General features: G+C 42.3%; 3 protein-coding genes across 3 annotated transcripts; all 3 read left to right on the plus strand.

Moving 5' to 3' along the window:
• The first annotated feature begins 2,198 nt into the window (after positions 1 to 2,198).
• Positions 2,199 to 5,947, plus strand: LOC109754772 (protein FAR1-RELATED SEQUENCE 5-like). The gene is made up of 8 exons (XM_020313674.1): positions 2,199 to 2,270; positions 2,974 to 3,042; positions 3,701 to 4,194; positions 4,325 to 4,511; positions 4,593 to 4,707; positions 4,863 to 5,260; positions 5,442 to 5,703; positions 5,805 to 5,947. The coding sequence occupies exons 1-8, from the start codon at positions 2,199 to 2,201 to the stop codon at positions 5,945 to 5,947; spliced, it is 1,740 nt and encodes a 579-aa protein (XP_020169263.1).
• Positions 5,948 to 8,293: 2,346 nt separating this feature from the next.
• Positions 8,294 to 9,723, plus strand: LOC141030107 (uncharacterized). The gene is made up of 2 exons (XM_073506157.1): positions 8,294 to 8,640; positions 9,300 to 9,723. The coding sequence occupies exons 1-2, from the start codon at positions 8,294 to 8,296 to the stop codon at positions 9,721 to 9,723; spliced, it is 771 nt and encodes a 256-aa protein (XP_073362258.1).
• Positions 9,724 to 12,086: 2,363 nt separating this feature from the next.
• On the plus strand, positions 12,087 to 13,571 carry LOC141030123 (uncharacterized). Its single transcript, XM_073506158.1, has 2 exons — positions 12,087 to 12,376; positions 13,154 to 13,571. Exons 1-2 carry the CDS (start codon positions 12,087 to 12,089, stop codon positions 13,569 to 13,571), a joined length of 708 nt encoding a protein of 235 aa, XP_073362259.1.
• The last annotated feature ends 2,561 nt before the right edge of the window (positions 13,572 to 16,132 follow it).

The raw sequence follows: 16,132 nt of genomic DNA on the forward strand, positions 1-16,132 counted from the left end.
TCAGAGATGCATGCTTCCGCTTACACTTCTGTATTCGAGCTTATGTATTCGAGCCCTCGAGGCCCTTGGCTTCTAATATAAAGCTTGATTTATTTTATTTTGTGTCTAGAGTTGTGTTGTGATATCTTCCCGTGAGTCCTTGATCTTGATCGTGCACATTTGCGTGTATGATTAGTGTACGATTGAATCGAGGGCGTCACAGTGCCCCCCACAAGGGCAGAAATTTGTAAGAGCTAGTTTAAAAGGAGAGGGGCTTTTGGCACCCAGGAGCATATGCTCCTGGTTTTTAAAATGTGCTCTAGATATATTTTGAAATGTCACAAAATTCTGAAAAAAAAATTTGTGCGTACATCTCAACATTCTACATACTCACAAAGTCGTTTCGCGGAAAAACTACAATTGTTGTGTCACGTGTGAAAAAGACAAAATTCGGTGTTAAAAAAGGCTTTTCACGAGACATTTCTTTGTCTTTTTTACACAAGCCACAGAAAATGTCGGTTTTCCACAAAACTTGGCGTGCGCACATAGAATATCGAGATGTTCGCATGAAATTTTTGTTCAGAATTTTTTGACATTTTGAAATATTTTATGGTAGGAGCATATGCTCCCATGTGCCAAGGTGAATTTCCGGTTTAAAAGCTCCTTTCAGAAAAAGGAGTACAACCCACCAATGGTGATATCAACGGAGAACATATCTTCCTTAGAACGAAAGAGAATATTCTTGCGCATAATTCTTTTGGCAGTCAGATCAACATAAGAGAAAGTACCTCTTATCATGCAGGGAAATTGTATGTACCCCAAAAATACTAGGGTGGCCTTGCGGTTCATGGTCTAGAAGTTAATAACATATGCCTTATGAGTGTGACAATCTCTCTTACATAATAAGTATATGTGTGCTAAAAACACTCACAATGATTAAAGCCAAACCAATGAACTAGAACTTTTGCAAGGGTCTTGTGAAGGACACAGAAAAATTTGTTCAATTTGGATCGTTTGGTGTGGGGAATGGTGAATCAGTATCCCCAATTATCTTTATATATATGGATCATTGTTTTGGTAAAATAATAATTGTGGGGGACCAATCATTCAAGTAGAGAACTCGCATGTGGACTTTTGTAGGGCTCTCATTGGTTAGCATTTAGCACACTATAATGAGACCTAAATGTTTGCGAATGTGCAACTAAATCCGAACCATGGCTTGTTTACATGAGATAGTCATAATTCTGGAGTGATTTACTAGGCTTTAATAGAAATATGTGTGTCAAGTCTAGGTTTAAAATACTGTACGCGAGCGATAGGTGTAGTGTTCAGGGGCTCTCCACGTCAGTGTTTGCCGCGTGTAGGCACATTTTGTATGGACACAAACAAGGCCAAGGAATGATTGATACAACCGACACCTTGTGAGTCTGATCCTAGCTCCACACTTTTGGCTATATATGTATAGTAATGCTATTCATCATTCGGGTGCATAATAAGTTATTTTACACCGAAGATTTTTTTTACGTTGTTACTTTTAGAATTACATTTGGTCTAAGAATAATTACATTCATATTGATACACTACACACAATTATGTACAAGAAAGTAAGATATGAGTCATGAAACTAAAAAAATTCCATTTCTATGTGTATTTTATACTATATTTTTACGTTATGTGAAATTTCTTTTTTGACCGACATAAATTTTCATAATATTCTGTTACCCCCCCCCCCCCCGCCCTATATAGGCGCGACGCGCAGACCACCGTAGAATCCCCGTGACCCAGCCCGAACCCAACCCGCCTTCTTCCGCCGGAGGCAGCCGTCGTGGGCGAGCAAGCGACGGCGACAGTCGGAGCGAGGGAGCCCGCGGCGCCGTGACTGTCCGGCGACGGATCCGCCGCCGTCTCCTGCCTCCTTCCGTCGCCGGATCCATCGACGGGGTCGTGATCCGCCGTCTCCTTCCTCCCTCCGTCGCCGGATCCATCGACGGGGCCGTGATCCGCCGCCTCCTACCTCCCTCCGTCGCCGGATCCATCGACAGGGCCGTGATCCCCGTCTCCTGCCTCCCTCCGTCGCCGGATCCAACGACGGGCCCGTCATCCCCGCCTCCTGCCTCCCTCTGTTTGCCGGGGCTCCTTCTCCGGGGCAGTGATCCCCGCAAGGTGCTGCCTCCCGGGACCTCTTCGCCCGACGTCCACCACAAGCAGGAGCTGCATCAATGGCGCCGCCTCCCAAGAACATGACAGTACGCCGCCCACGAGAGGAAGAAGAAGAAGTCAGTCCACTTGAGGTAATGTCTGCTTCCCACGTTTGTGTCAGTCCATCAGTTCATCAGTCCTGCTATGAAGAAGAACATGATAGTACATTGCAAATGCTTGATCAGTTCATTACACCCCTGCCACTTGATGCACAATTTGGATGTCGAGGTTACTGTCAGTACCTCTAATATGCTAGCTTCAGTTCAAAGCCAAAAAACATAAACATATGCATCAGTCCAAGGAGCTACTAGGCTTTATATAAGGTTCAGCTACCACTGCAAGTTGTATGATATTATTTCTAATAGTACATGCGGTGTAGTTGCGTCAGTTCGAACTAGTGAAAGAATGTTGTTGAACAAAAATATACACATGTTACACAGTAAGTTCAATGATACATAAACTAGGAGTACTTCTAGTGTAGTTGCATAAGTTATAGATGAACAAAAGAGAAGACATGCATCAGTTTTATATATATGCATATCCATACATCTCTGAATTTCAATGTTCAGTTTACAAGCAGTGCTAAAAGACAGTACATCAGTGTTGAACATGTACGATTATACTGTTCGACTGAAAACGAAACCAGATACAAAATAGAGAACAAAAGGTTAAATAACAACCAGCGATGCAAGTTCAACTTGTACATTGTCTTCAGTGCATGACATGTTACCCATAGCATGTATATGAGAAAAATGCAGAAAAGATTAATCCCAAAACTGTTGAATGTCATTGCAGAAGCATGCAAGGCGGCACACGCAGCGAGCATTTGATGAGCCAAGAAGATATGGGGCACCACCTGGTTGGGTAACACCAGAAATACCACCTGGATACTTCAACAATACAGGCAGATTTCAAGATACACCGGAATCATCAGAAGCACGGACAAGTTCTTCTATGCAGCAAACACCAATATCTGGGAATACAAGCTTTGTCACTCCTGGGTTGCAACAAGGCCAACAATATCCCCAACAACAAATGTTTTCCTTCCCTAGCGCATGCAGAAAGCCAAGGACAGGAAGTCGTGGATGGGTTGCAACAAGGCTTCCACCAGTCGCTCCGTCAACATCAATCATTCGTGCTGCAAAAGCGGTTGCGACGGGAAGACCAGGCCAAAGAGATAGAAATTTTGGCCGCTCTAGCAGGTTCCAAAGTACAAGATATGAGCCATATAGATGGGAGCAACCTCACAACGAATCTGAGGGGAGACGGCCGTACAATGAGAGACGGAGATCTTCGTCAACATTGCTCCCACCAAGAGATGCATTGCTGCATGTGCCAAGGGTGACACCACCCGCGCCCATACACCAGGGTGAACAGCAAACACCGGAGGCAGCACAGAGCTATACACATGTAAGTATCCATATAGAAAAAAACATACAAGCACAGTCCATACCATGGTACTGTGACCACCCCATCTAACATTTTCATAACTGCGTTTTTGTTTGCTCACTGTTGCGTGCAGCCACCTAACATTGAAGCTTACATTCTGCCAAGACTAGAGATGCGCTATGAAACTTTCGAAGAAGCAAAGAACTTCTACAACGTCTATGCGAAGCACGCGGGTTTTGCTGTCAGGGAAGGCCCCAAGTTTAAGACCAGAGCCTACCTTTATTGCACGTGCTATGGAGTCTATGAATCGAAGGTGTCTGAAGCAAATAGACAGCGGAACAAAACGACAGCCAGGACTAACTGTGGGGCTAAAATGAGGCTGGAGAAGGAAAAGGATGGAACATTTGTCGTAAAAGAGATAGTCTGGGAACACAACCACAGGCTACAGCTCACTCCGCAAATGCTTGTCTTCTTGCACTCCCACAAAAACTTTGACAAAACAATCTTGGAGTACGTCAAGTACCTGCAGTTCAAAGGCATTGAACACGCGCAAATCATGAGCATACTGGGCGGTGATGACCCTGGTAGCTACTTCCTCGAAATGAAAGCCAAAGACCTGATTAACCTGTAAGTACAAACTTGTTCTCCTCCCATAAACCGGCTCCGTCTTTTTTCCTCTGTCAGTACAAACATATTACGCAACGCATGACCTGACGCCAGTTCAACATGCATTTTTGAATGAACTTTTAATATGCAGGAAAGCAAAGAATTCAAGGATGGATGATGTGGACGATGTCCTAAAGACTGTCAACTTCTTTAGGGAGATGAAAGCTATAAACAGGGAATTCTTCTGTGACATGCAACTCGATGAGTCCGACAGAGTTAAGAACATATTCTGGGCGAATGCAAGCTGCCGAGGGGCCTATCAGGACTTCGGTGACTGCGTAACATTTGACACCACATATAAGACCAACAAGTACCATATGCCACTTGGGGTGTTTATCGGTACTAACAACCACTTATAGACTACATTCTTTGGTTTCGCCCTGATAAGAGATGAGGATTCTGATTCATTCATATGGCTGTTCAAGACATTTTTAAGGTGCATGAGAGGGAAGGCTCCTACATGCATCCTCACAGGTACAACCGCGAAAACCACCCCCAATCACCACCACCACCCCCTCCCCCCAAAAAAATAAAAGGAAAATAACACAGTAAAAAATGTTGTGTCAGTTCTATTGGTATATATGCACCACCATCTGCTGACCACTCCATGTCTCTTTTCTCATTACCAGACCAGTGCTCGGCAATGGCTTTGGCGATCCCAGATGCTTTCGAGAACACAGTACACAAGTTGTGCCGCTGGCACATTATGAAGAAGTACAGGGAACACCTCGCATACCTGTACTACCTGCACGAAGACTTTAAGGATGAATTCACACCAATCCTCAACTGGCCCCTCATGCCAACTGAGTTTGAGGATGCCTGGAAAGGACTCATGGATAGGTACAACCTCCATGATGATGCCACGATGGTAGCCATGTGGAACGAGCATGAGAAATGGATATCAGCCTACTTCAAAGAAATTTTCTGCGCCAAAATGACATCCACACAGCGAAGTGAGAGCATGAACTATGTGCTCAAGAAGAACTTTGTAAGTGAGAGACAAAACCTACACCGGTTTGTCAGCCAGGTAAACTCCTGCGTCAAAACCAGGAGGCAGACAGAGAACCAAGAGACAATGGGTAACAGGGTATAGCTCTATCACCTGTCGTGAGACAAAAAAACATGCTTACTAAAGTAAAACTTTATTAGTTAGACAAGTTTTTGCTGCGAGAAAACTAACAATTTGGTCATCATTCTTGCATGTGCAGAAGGAACAAAACACGCTGACCTTCTATGGGTTTGACACCCAGATGGCAAAGGTTTACTCACGAGCTGTGTACAGCGAGATTAGAAAAAGGCTAAAACTGAGCACACTCTTCACGGCGACAGAGACGGAAGAGCCCACAAAGTACCTCGTGCGCTACAACAACCCGCAAAAACTGTCTGCGTGGTCTCAGCACGCGTTCCAGGTGGTTGCAGACCTCGTGGGAGAAACATATGAGTGCGAGTGCAGGCTATGGGACCACACAGGTGAGGACTAAAACAAGATGTTACATACTATACTACTTTTTTGCAAAGTTTTTCTTCGAATGAAATGACAAAAAACATGCACCTCTTCCAAAAAAATACAGGTCTTTTCTGCGTGCCTGTCCTGTGCATGATGCAGACAATTAGGGCTGCCAGCGTTCCAGAGAAATACATCCTCAGGAGATACACCAAACGCCCGAACATCCAGCCAACATTCAACAGAAATGACTTGAGGATAGTAGCGTAAAATAAGGCATCCCAATACTGCATTGAAAGCTCACTGCTGACGCTGAACATGAGGGTGCACAGAAAAAGCCTGAGAAGCCAAGAGCAAATGGCGAGGTCACGGGTCGTCTTGGACAAACTTGAACAAGAACTCAACGCCATGCACTCTGCTAAAAATGGAGGTGTTGCGGACAATGAAGCCATTGAGCAGGATATTGCTACAATGTTATCCGAGATGAACCATCTGGGAGCTGTTGACCCGTTCGACAACAAGGAAGAGGAGCAGCAGCAACCAGAGCTTGCCCACGTGCACACTCAAGAGAAGCAACATGCTCACATGCACGATCATGAGCTTGATGGTGCTGTAGGCGAACGACATGACAATAGGACATCCTACCGGCAGCAGCGGGAAAGGGTGATTAAACCACCCATATTCTCAAACACAAAGGGGAGGAAGAGTAAAACGCAAGCAGCGAAAGCAGCAGACAAAAAGTTGCGACGCCCCATCAAGCGCGTGGAATTTGGCCCGGACGGCAAACCTCTCGGGATAAGGGCATGCGGATTCTGCAACGTCGTGAGCAACCATAACTACCGCACATGCCCACTCCGCACAGATGGCACTGTCAACAAGCAAATGTTGCACAAGCAGATTGGAGCCACCCAGGTTTCTACCAATGGAGACAACACACGTAACAGCTACACTTGCCGCAAGTGTGGGGGAACTGATGGGCATAATGCCCGCACGTGCAAAGTGGGCAAGGAGGTCAGTGGCGCTGAACAGACACAGGGCAAGGTGCAGAGTTCCAAAAAATCAAATGAAGACGATGAAGAAGAAGAGTTTGATGAGAATGATGACCAATCAGACGAAGACAATGAAGATGACAGTGTCGGGGACAAGGAAACTGAAACTGACGATGAAGCTGCCAAGGCTCAACCAGGAAAGGGCGCCGGCAAGGCACAACATTCGGGGCCAGTTAGGAGAAGCTCAAGACTGAACAATACATAGTGGTTATGCTGCTGCGTCAACTAAAAAATAAGCTTGTAGTCTCAGTTGCCTCGGCACACAATGAGGAAACATTTCAGAAACACTGTCGTTACCAAAACTTATTTAGCTTTATCGTCGATTTCTTGATCAGTACTATAGTTAAGATATAATTTGTGATTTGTGCCCGCGGGACCAGTGACATTATTATGTAAACCATTTGATAATCCTTTTGAATGCAGTCACAAATACATTTGAAAAAACTTATCTGGATTTATCTGACGCAAACGGTACTGTCGACCAGTAACTCAGCAAAAATATGTTAAGGAAAATTTAAACTCTTATAGTACATCAGTACTGATAGTTCTCAGTCGTCAGTACAAAGGTAGAGTACACATCAGTACTGATATAATTTGTGATTTGTGCCCGCTGGAGCAGTGACATTATTATGTAAACCATTTGATAATCCTTTTGAATGCAGTCACAAATACATTTGTACTGACGGAAACACTACTGTCGACCAGTAACTCAGCAAAAAAATTTAAGGAAAATTTAAACTCTTATAGTACATCAGTACTGATAATTCTCAGTCGTCAGTACAAAGGCAGAGTAAAATAAACACACCCGTGAACACCTCAAAAAAACATCGTTTTGAAAAAACAAAGCTATCTCTGCTTCTGCCAGTCCCAATTCAGAAAGACCATCAGTACATAAAAATAATTACCTCAAACAAAATGCGAATATAATACATTCTGTACTGATGAAAATCTAATTTATCTGTAAAAAATACTCAGAGATCTTGATATAAACAATCCTTTAAAAAATACCAAAATTGTTTTAAAAAACATTAGCATCACACATAGTCTCACTGGTATTTGGTAAGTTCAATTACACTTCAATCACCAGTCCAAGTACCACAGTAGAGGAGTACAGACCTCCATCATCACCAACCCTGACACATGCAAGTGGGATAAGCAGCTGATAAGTACACCTTGACAAGACGAATCAGTGCGACAGTAAAATGCCGTCATCACCACCCCTGAGACGTGCAAGTGGGATTTAGCAGGTCATAAGTACAGCTTGACAAGACTAGTCAGTGCAGTAGTAAAAGCCATTTGACTTGGACAGTTACTTATTCCAGGCCACCACCCGCGCCACCCACTGAGCGGTTGCCTCAAGGGACTGCAAACGGCGACCCCACGCCACTACACCCACGCCCCCGACAAACCGCCCCCCCCCCCACAAATCCCCGTCGACGCACTGCAAATAACCCCATTCTCTTCCATCTCTCCCTCATCCCCACAAACCACCATTGCCGCTTCCATCTCCACTGCACACAAACCACAAACTTCTCTCTCACAAGCCCACAGCCGCCGGAGGAGGGCGATGGTGGAGGAACCGTCCGCCAAGCGTCATCAAGGCGAGCCGTCGGACAAGAGCAGCAACATCGTCGACGTTCACGTCCCCGGCGAGAAGCGCGAGTGCACCAAAACCCTCAGAGGGGTTGAGCTCCACGGCAAGGAGACGCTGGAGATCGTCTGCACCAGCGAACCAGATAAGGCCGACGAGGTGATCTCCAGGCTCTGGAGGAAGCTTGGTGGCATGCTTCGCAGGATCGTCGGCGTTGGTGTGCACTACACTAACGAAGATGAACCTCCCCAGATGGCAGCAGTCCTGCAGTTGTGCGTCGACGAGCTCTACTTGGTGTACCACATCGCAGCGGCCACAAAATGGTGAGCCATCCTACTCATTTGCCCTGTTTGGTTTATCTGTTTTATTAGTACTGTATCCTGAAAATCTCATCAGACTTGTTTCCCAACTAGATGTACTAGTGTGGTTTGTGAAAAGTGGATGCACTACTGCATTTTCTCAAGTAGATACACTATAAATGTATTTTTGAACCTGATGCATTGGATTACTATTTGGAAAATCTTGCGGAAGATTAATTTCTGAAGATGATCGACTAGTGTAGTTTCAGAACTTGATCCAGTATTGTAGTTTATGTACTCGATGTATTAAAAAGATGTTTCTGAACTTGATGTAGTGAAGTATTTTCTGAATTTGATCTAATGTTATTTTCATAAGAAAATAAACTAAGGAGTTGGTAAAGCACTGGTTATGTGTTATCCTATTCAACAAAAGTAAACTAAACTACTACCAAAGTAGAACATACAACATTGACTGAAACTATGTATAATCCAAAAAGAACAATAACATGATGTACTTAATTTAATTTCAGAACTTTGTTTACTAGTTTTTGAATAACATTCATCCATTATTTATGCTACATAAACATCTACTTCATGGATTCATCGCTTGTAAAACAAAACAAAAATGAATAGTTCAAACATCAAAGTAATGCTAATTTTCAAAAATGTCTCTCCCCTTGCAGGCCCAAGCGCATGAACGAGTTGCTGCAGCATGAGACGTTGTTCACATTTGCCGGTTTCAGCATTGAAAGCGACAAAGAGAAGCTGAAGTTGTCCGGTTTGGAGATCAAACCCAACAAGTTCATCAACATTCAGCGCAAGTGGAGAGTTCCATACACCGGAAAAGAGTATGACTCCTTGACTGATGTTGCAGCCAACGTCATTCACCCATTCTACAAAGGGATGAAGAAGAACATCAACACGCAGGAAGACTACAAACTGTGGGGGACCAGCCCGCTACCAGACAACCTCATCGAGTACGCAGGAGTAGATGCATACGCCACGTACAAGTCATGGAGCATGATCGACTACATCACCGATGGTTCGGAATTTGCAAAAGAGCGGGAGGATGCGAAATTCTACGACCACCCTTATTGCCCCTTTTAGGGATGAAGATACATCAGAGCCTGCCTTAGTTTTCCTTCCGCTTGTGCTTTCCTTTTATCTTCTTGTTTCAAATTAGTAGTTTGCTCTTGTTGGGTTGAACCAGTATGATTATGTCGTGCTTGTCATGGTTGAACAAGTTTACTTATGTCATCAAGTACAATGTTTTGCTTATCTCATTATATAAGTTTGGTAGCTTCGTATGTTGTTAATCCATCATTTCAAATTGAAAAGTAGCTTCTGAATGGAACTTTGTGGCTGCTCTAAAGTACTAGTTATGATGCAACTAATCACACAACGTTGTTCCATGTCTAGTTTCGATCCAGTATTGTATAGAAAACATAACGTTGAGAACAATCAGCACAATTTGAGTTGCTTAACAAAACTTCAAAAGTTGAAGCAAAAATTCTTAGTACTTCATGTAGTGTTCTCATTCATATGTAGCTGCTAGAAAATTAACAAGTACTACAAATAGAAAAAGTTAAGAAGCATCAGCACATACTTATGTTGGTCGCTTGCAGAGTAAGAATGACAGTACTAGTACACTTGATCGGACAGTACATACTTACTACAATAAGAAGTACATAGAAGCATCAGTCCGTAAGCGCTACTATGAATGGACTATCAGTACAACTTAGTCTACACGCAAGTACATCTTAGATTACACTTACACAAAACTGACAAGAACTAGAACAAAAAGTTTCAGTCCAAGTTACTGGTGGAGTCAAGTACTAGATTCAAACAAAAAAAAAGAAAAAACTGACCGCCCAAGGTCAGGCGCAGGCCCTGACGCTGCTAGATACTTGAACTCGGGCCCATAGGCGAATCCCTAGTAATCTGCACAACGCAGGGCCCACCGATCAGGGCCCACGGGTCAAGAGAGAGAGCGAGCGCCGTGTATAAGCGCTCAGGTAAGTATTCAGAGGAGTTCGACCAGTGAGCCTCGGCTGCGCTTATAAACAGGTCCGGAGCCCCCTCGACTAGTGAGGTGGGACTAAACCCAGAGCGCATGCACCCGCCACACTGCACAGCCGCGCAGACGAGCTATCTGGGCCGGAAAACGGCCCAATAGCCTGCATCGTTTACAAACACCCCACCAATAAGGCCAGTTAAACAAACCAGAGGGCGAGGCAAAGAAATATAAACTACAAGAAAAATGTTCGAAAATATATAAATTCAAATACTAGTTCGCAGGAAATAACTTTGAATACGAAAAATATAAATAAAAATAATTTTAGCTCTGCACCACGGATGATAAAAAAGGGAGAAAATATGATACAAAAACAATGAACCTCTAAAAAGAAGAGAACTTAATAGCCTATCTGTTAAATGTACATAATTTAAAAAACCGAATTAAATATTACTTTCAAGTTCAACTACTAAAATGCAAAAAGTTCAAACATATAATGTTTGTCAATTATGCTAAATTTCTTATTTATATAAAATCTGACAAGTTCAACTACTAAAATGCAAAAAGTTCAAAACATATAATGTTTGTCAACTATGCTAAATTTCTTATTTATATAAAATCTGACAAGTTCAACTACTAAAAAAAAGAAGTTCAAATAGAATTTATTTGTCAATTCTGCTAAATTTCTAATTTATATAAAATCTGTACACACCTCAACGAACGATCTGGTCGTAAAATAATCTCAATCCCCCAAACCACCCAAAAAAACAAAAAAACTCAGTTCAAACATACATATGACACTAGTACTAAAAAAGCAGGATCAGTCGGGCCACTCACACCACTACGACACCAAATTTCAAAACCGCACGTTGTATGAAATTACATTTCAGTTCACACAGCACTAAACCATAAGTGCACTAAAATGAGAATACAAAAACTATAAAGGCCTAACTTAGGTAAGTACAGATGAAAATAAAATAAGTACTAGTTTTGAGCAACAACTCCGAGGGCTAGTTTATAAGACTTCAGGGAAAAACAATACTTAACATCCTCACGGAAAAACATCACAAAGCATACGTCACCTAAACAGTCCAAAATGCCATCATCACCACCCCTGAGACGTGCAAGTGGGATTTAGCAGGTCATAAGTAGAGCTTGACAAGACAAGTCAGTGCAGCAGGAAAACCAGTTGAATTGGATGGTTGCTTCTTCCAGGCCACCACCCGCGCCACCCACTGAGCGGTTGCCACAAGGGACTGCAAACGGGGACCCCCACGACCACCACACCCACGCCCCCGACGAACCGCCTCCCACACATCCCCGTCGACGCACTGCAAAATACCCCATGTCTTCCATCTCTGCCTCATTGCCAGAAACCACCATTGCCGCTTCAATCTCCACTGCACACAAACCACAAACTTCTCTCTCCCAAGCCCACAGTCGCCGCAGGAAGGCGATGGCGGAGGAACCGTCCGCCAAGCGTCATCATGGCGAGCCATTGGACAAGAGCAGCAACCTCGTCGACGTTCACGTCCCCAGCAAGGAGCGCGAGTACACCAGAACCCTCACAACGGTTGACCTCCACGGCAAAGAGACGATGGAGATCGTCTGCACCAGCGAACCAGACAAGGCCGACGAGGTAATGAGCAGGCTCAGGATGAAGGGCGGCGGCTTGTATCCGAGCTTCATCGGAGTTGATGTGGAGTTCACCAGCGATGATGAACCTCCACAGATGGCGCCAGTACTGTAGTTGTGCGTCGAGGAACTCTGCTTGGTGTACCACATCGCAGCAGCCGCAAAATGGCAACCCATACTACTGTTCATTCATCGATTGTACTATTACTACTCACTAAAAACTTCATTAAACTAGTTTCCCAACTAGATGAACTACTATAGTTTGTGAAGTGGATGCACGAGTACATGTTTCTCAAGTTACATGCATTTTTGAAACTGTGAAGTGGATTGTTTCACCAGATTAGCATCTGAAAAAATGTTTATAGAATTCTGAACTTGATGCACCAAATTAATTTCTGAACTTGATTTGCTAGCATAGATTCTGATCTTGATGCACTAGTATAGTTTATATAATTGATGTATTAAAAGATGTTTGGTGAAGTGGTATAGGTCCATATCTTGATGCACATGTTTCTCAAATTAATTTCTGAACTTGATATAGAATTGATGCACAAAGATGTATCAAGCACTGGTATAGGTCTTTTATTCAACAAAAAAGAAAACTAAACTTGAATCAAGCAGCACATATATCATTGAATCTCGTAAAATGATTCTTGAATGTGGTGAAGCATTTGGTGAAGCACTGAAGATAACAAAAAAGAAAAATAACATGGTATAGTTGAATTTAATTTCAGGACTTTGTGTACTAGTTTCTGGACTACATTCATCCATGACTTATACTATATAAGCATCTACCTCATGGATTATCACTTTCAAAACCAAAAAGTAGAAGAATTAAATCTTCAAAAAAGAAGACTAATCTTTAAATGTGTGTCTCCCCCCTTGCAGGCCCAAGCGCCTCAAAGACTTCCTGCAGGAGGAGAAATTGTACACATTTGTCGGTTTCAGCATTGGAGGTGACAAGCGGATGTTGAACAAGTCTGGTTTGGAGATCAACTCCAACAACTTCATTGACATGCAGCGCAAGTGGAAAGATCCAAAGACTAGCAAATACTACGACTCCTTGGCCGATGTTGCAGGCGGCGTAATCCACCCATTCTACAGCGGCATGAAGAAGAAGATGGACAAGGGAGAACACAAACTGTGGGGGACCAGCCCGCTGCCAGACAACCTCATCACGTACGCAGGAATAGATGCGTACGCCACGTACAAGTCATGGAAGACAATCGACAACATCGTGACAGGTTGGGATATTTCAAAAGAGCAGGAGGCTGACCCCTACTACCACTTCAACTTCGCAGGATGAAGATGCATGAAAGTCTGCCTTCGTGTTGCTCGCACTTCTGCCTGTCCTTAACATTGTTGTTTCAGATTTGTAGTTTGCTTTCATTATGTTGAACCAGCTACCTTATGTTATGTCTGTCAGGGTTTGAACAAGTTTGCCTATGTCTATCATGTACATCGTTTGCTTATGTCGTTCAACAAGTTTGCTAGCTTCCTATTTTGTTCATCCATCATTTGAAGTTGAAGTAGGTTGAAGTTGAAACTAGTCATGTAGAAACAAAAATCACACATAGATATTTTCACCAAAAAAAACAAAAACAGTGGCAGACTAACTAAGGACAACAGCAAATAGTAGAATTGGACTCTCAGTACAGCTTAGACATTTACGGTAGTACTATCACACTAAGAAATCAGTTTTTAGTTTCAGAAGAACACTAAAAAGACTAAGTTTCAGTCGAGGACAACATTCACTACTAACAGCATCGTGCTAATAGTAGTTAGAAATTTACTGAGTACTGCAACAGGAAAAGCAAGGAACAATCAGGACGTATTTCCCAGTCACTAGCATGCTAGGACTGAGAGTTCTGGTACACTTGAACAACGGTACATTCATTCTAAAAAATATAAAAAGGAACGGGAAGCTTCAGTTCACATTCCATAAAACATTGACACACTAAAGAATAAACAGTAATAGTACAACTGAAATGTCAGTACAACTTAAGGCAAGTACTATGATCATACCAAACATTGCCTTGAGAAGAACCACAGCCTAGAAAAAAGAAGGCCAAAACTAAATCAAAAAGATATCAGTTCGACCAGTGAGGCACTAGCTTCAAACAACACAAGAAAATAAAATGATCAAAGTACTAGCACAATTGAAATCTCAGTACAACTTAGTTTATTCGGTAAGTGCTATGATGATACCAATTAATGCCTTTAGAAAGATGGCCAAGACTCAACCAAATAGATTACAGTTCAACCAAGGACAAAAAATAACAAAAAATAAACAACAGAAGCATCAGCCCACATTGACTAGTGAAGTCATTATGAACTTTATACGGCTTTCTGTTAAATGTAGCTAATTTAAACCAGTGCTTTAAATTTTACTATGAAGTTCAACTACTAAAATTCAAGAAGTTCAAACAAAAATTTGGCTCTCAAATCTTGCTAAATTTCTTATACTTGAATAAAATCTGGCTAGAGATCACGTAGCAACTTGGTCGTAAATAATTTCAATCCCAAAAAAAACTTCAGTTCTAATACATTATATGAAATCAGTTCTATATAACAAGGAAGCGTCACTCCACTCACGCTAGATCCACAAGTGCTATCGTGACACCAAATATTAAAAGCCTTACGCTGAACGACATTACAATTCAGTACCAACATAACTATACCATAAGTACAAGAAAAGAGGGTACAGAAACTATAAAGGTCCAACCTAGGTTGGGACAGATGAAAACCAAATAAATCTCACTTTTCCAGCAACAACTCGTAATGAACTTGGGAAAAGGTGTTTTCAGTTCAACTTGTTTACAAGACTTCAGTACAAAATAATAGAACTTAGCCAAAACGAATTCCAAATGAATCATACACAAGTGAAAACAGATATTCGACCACATTATCATCATGGAAAAAAAGATTGTTAAACGTTGTGCCACACTTAAACACAACACAAAATATACCAGTAATTACATAGTACTTGACTAGACATCCAAACACTACAATCAAAGCCTACAATGCTTTCAAGAGACATATCACACAACTATCCATTTCACTACGCAAATGATGACCATTTCTTCTATGCACCAGGAGCCAAAGGCCGAAACTCCTTGGGAAGCTCAGTCACCAGAAGCTAGTTATTCCGGCTGAACACAACTCTATACAGATCCTCAGCATTCCAATCAACAATACGAGGCTGCAAAACATTAAAACAAATTATTAAAAATCATGACACATTAAAAAGAAGAATAAACAATAAGCCAAACACAGAAAAAGTGAAAAGCTCAACTAGAACCCACATCATTTTCTCGAATGTTCCCAATGATCTTTTCACCGTCATAGCATTCCGCATACTTCAGAGTACAATGGCCACATTCATTCGCCCCTTGAAGTGGAACCTTCACAAACGTTGGTTTCTTTGCAAAAAGCTCCCATTTGGGCTGCTTGCTCGCATTATACTGAGCATCACCATAAAAAGCCTTCATTACTTGGACCATCCTGGAGATCTGTAAAAAAGAAAAGAAACCACACATTTTCAGGTCTCAGAAAAGTAGAAACAAAGACGCGGAAAAATTAATCCAGTACAGATAATAAATGTCACTCACAATCTTCTCGCAGTCTTTATGATAGGTCTTTTGAAGGACGATGGTTCTTCGGATAAGGTCAAGAGTCAAGGATGTCGACGCTACTTCGGTACCGATTCATGACGTATAAGGAAAAGTGGTTCACTTTCTTATCCTTTGATAAAACCATAGGCTTGAATAGAGGCATCATGATCTAAAAACAAATGACCAAAACAGAGATGTTAAATATTCAAAATAAAAAACAGCATGACAACAAACAATTAAAACCAAAAATCAG

The sequence above is a fragment of the Aegilops tauschii genome, chromosome 1, assembly GCF_002575655.3.
Source record: "Aegilops tauschii subsp. strangulata cultivar AL8/78 chromosome 1, Aet v6.0, whole genome shotgun sequence".
Lineage (NCBI taxonomy): Eukaryota > Viridiplantae > Streptophyta > Magnoliopsida > Poales > Poaceae > Aegilops > Aegilops tauschii.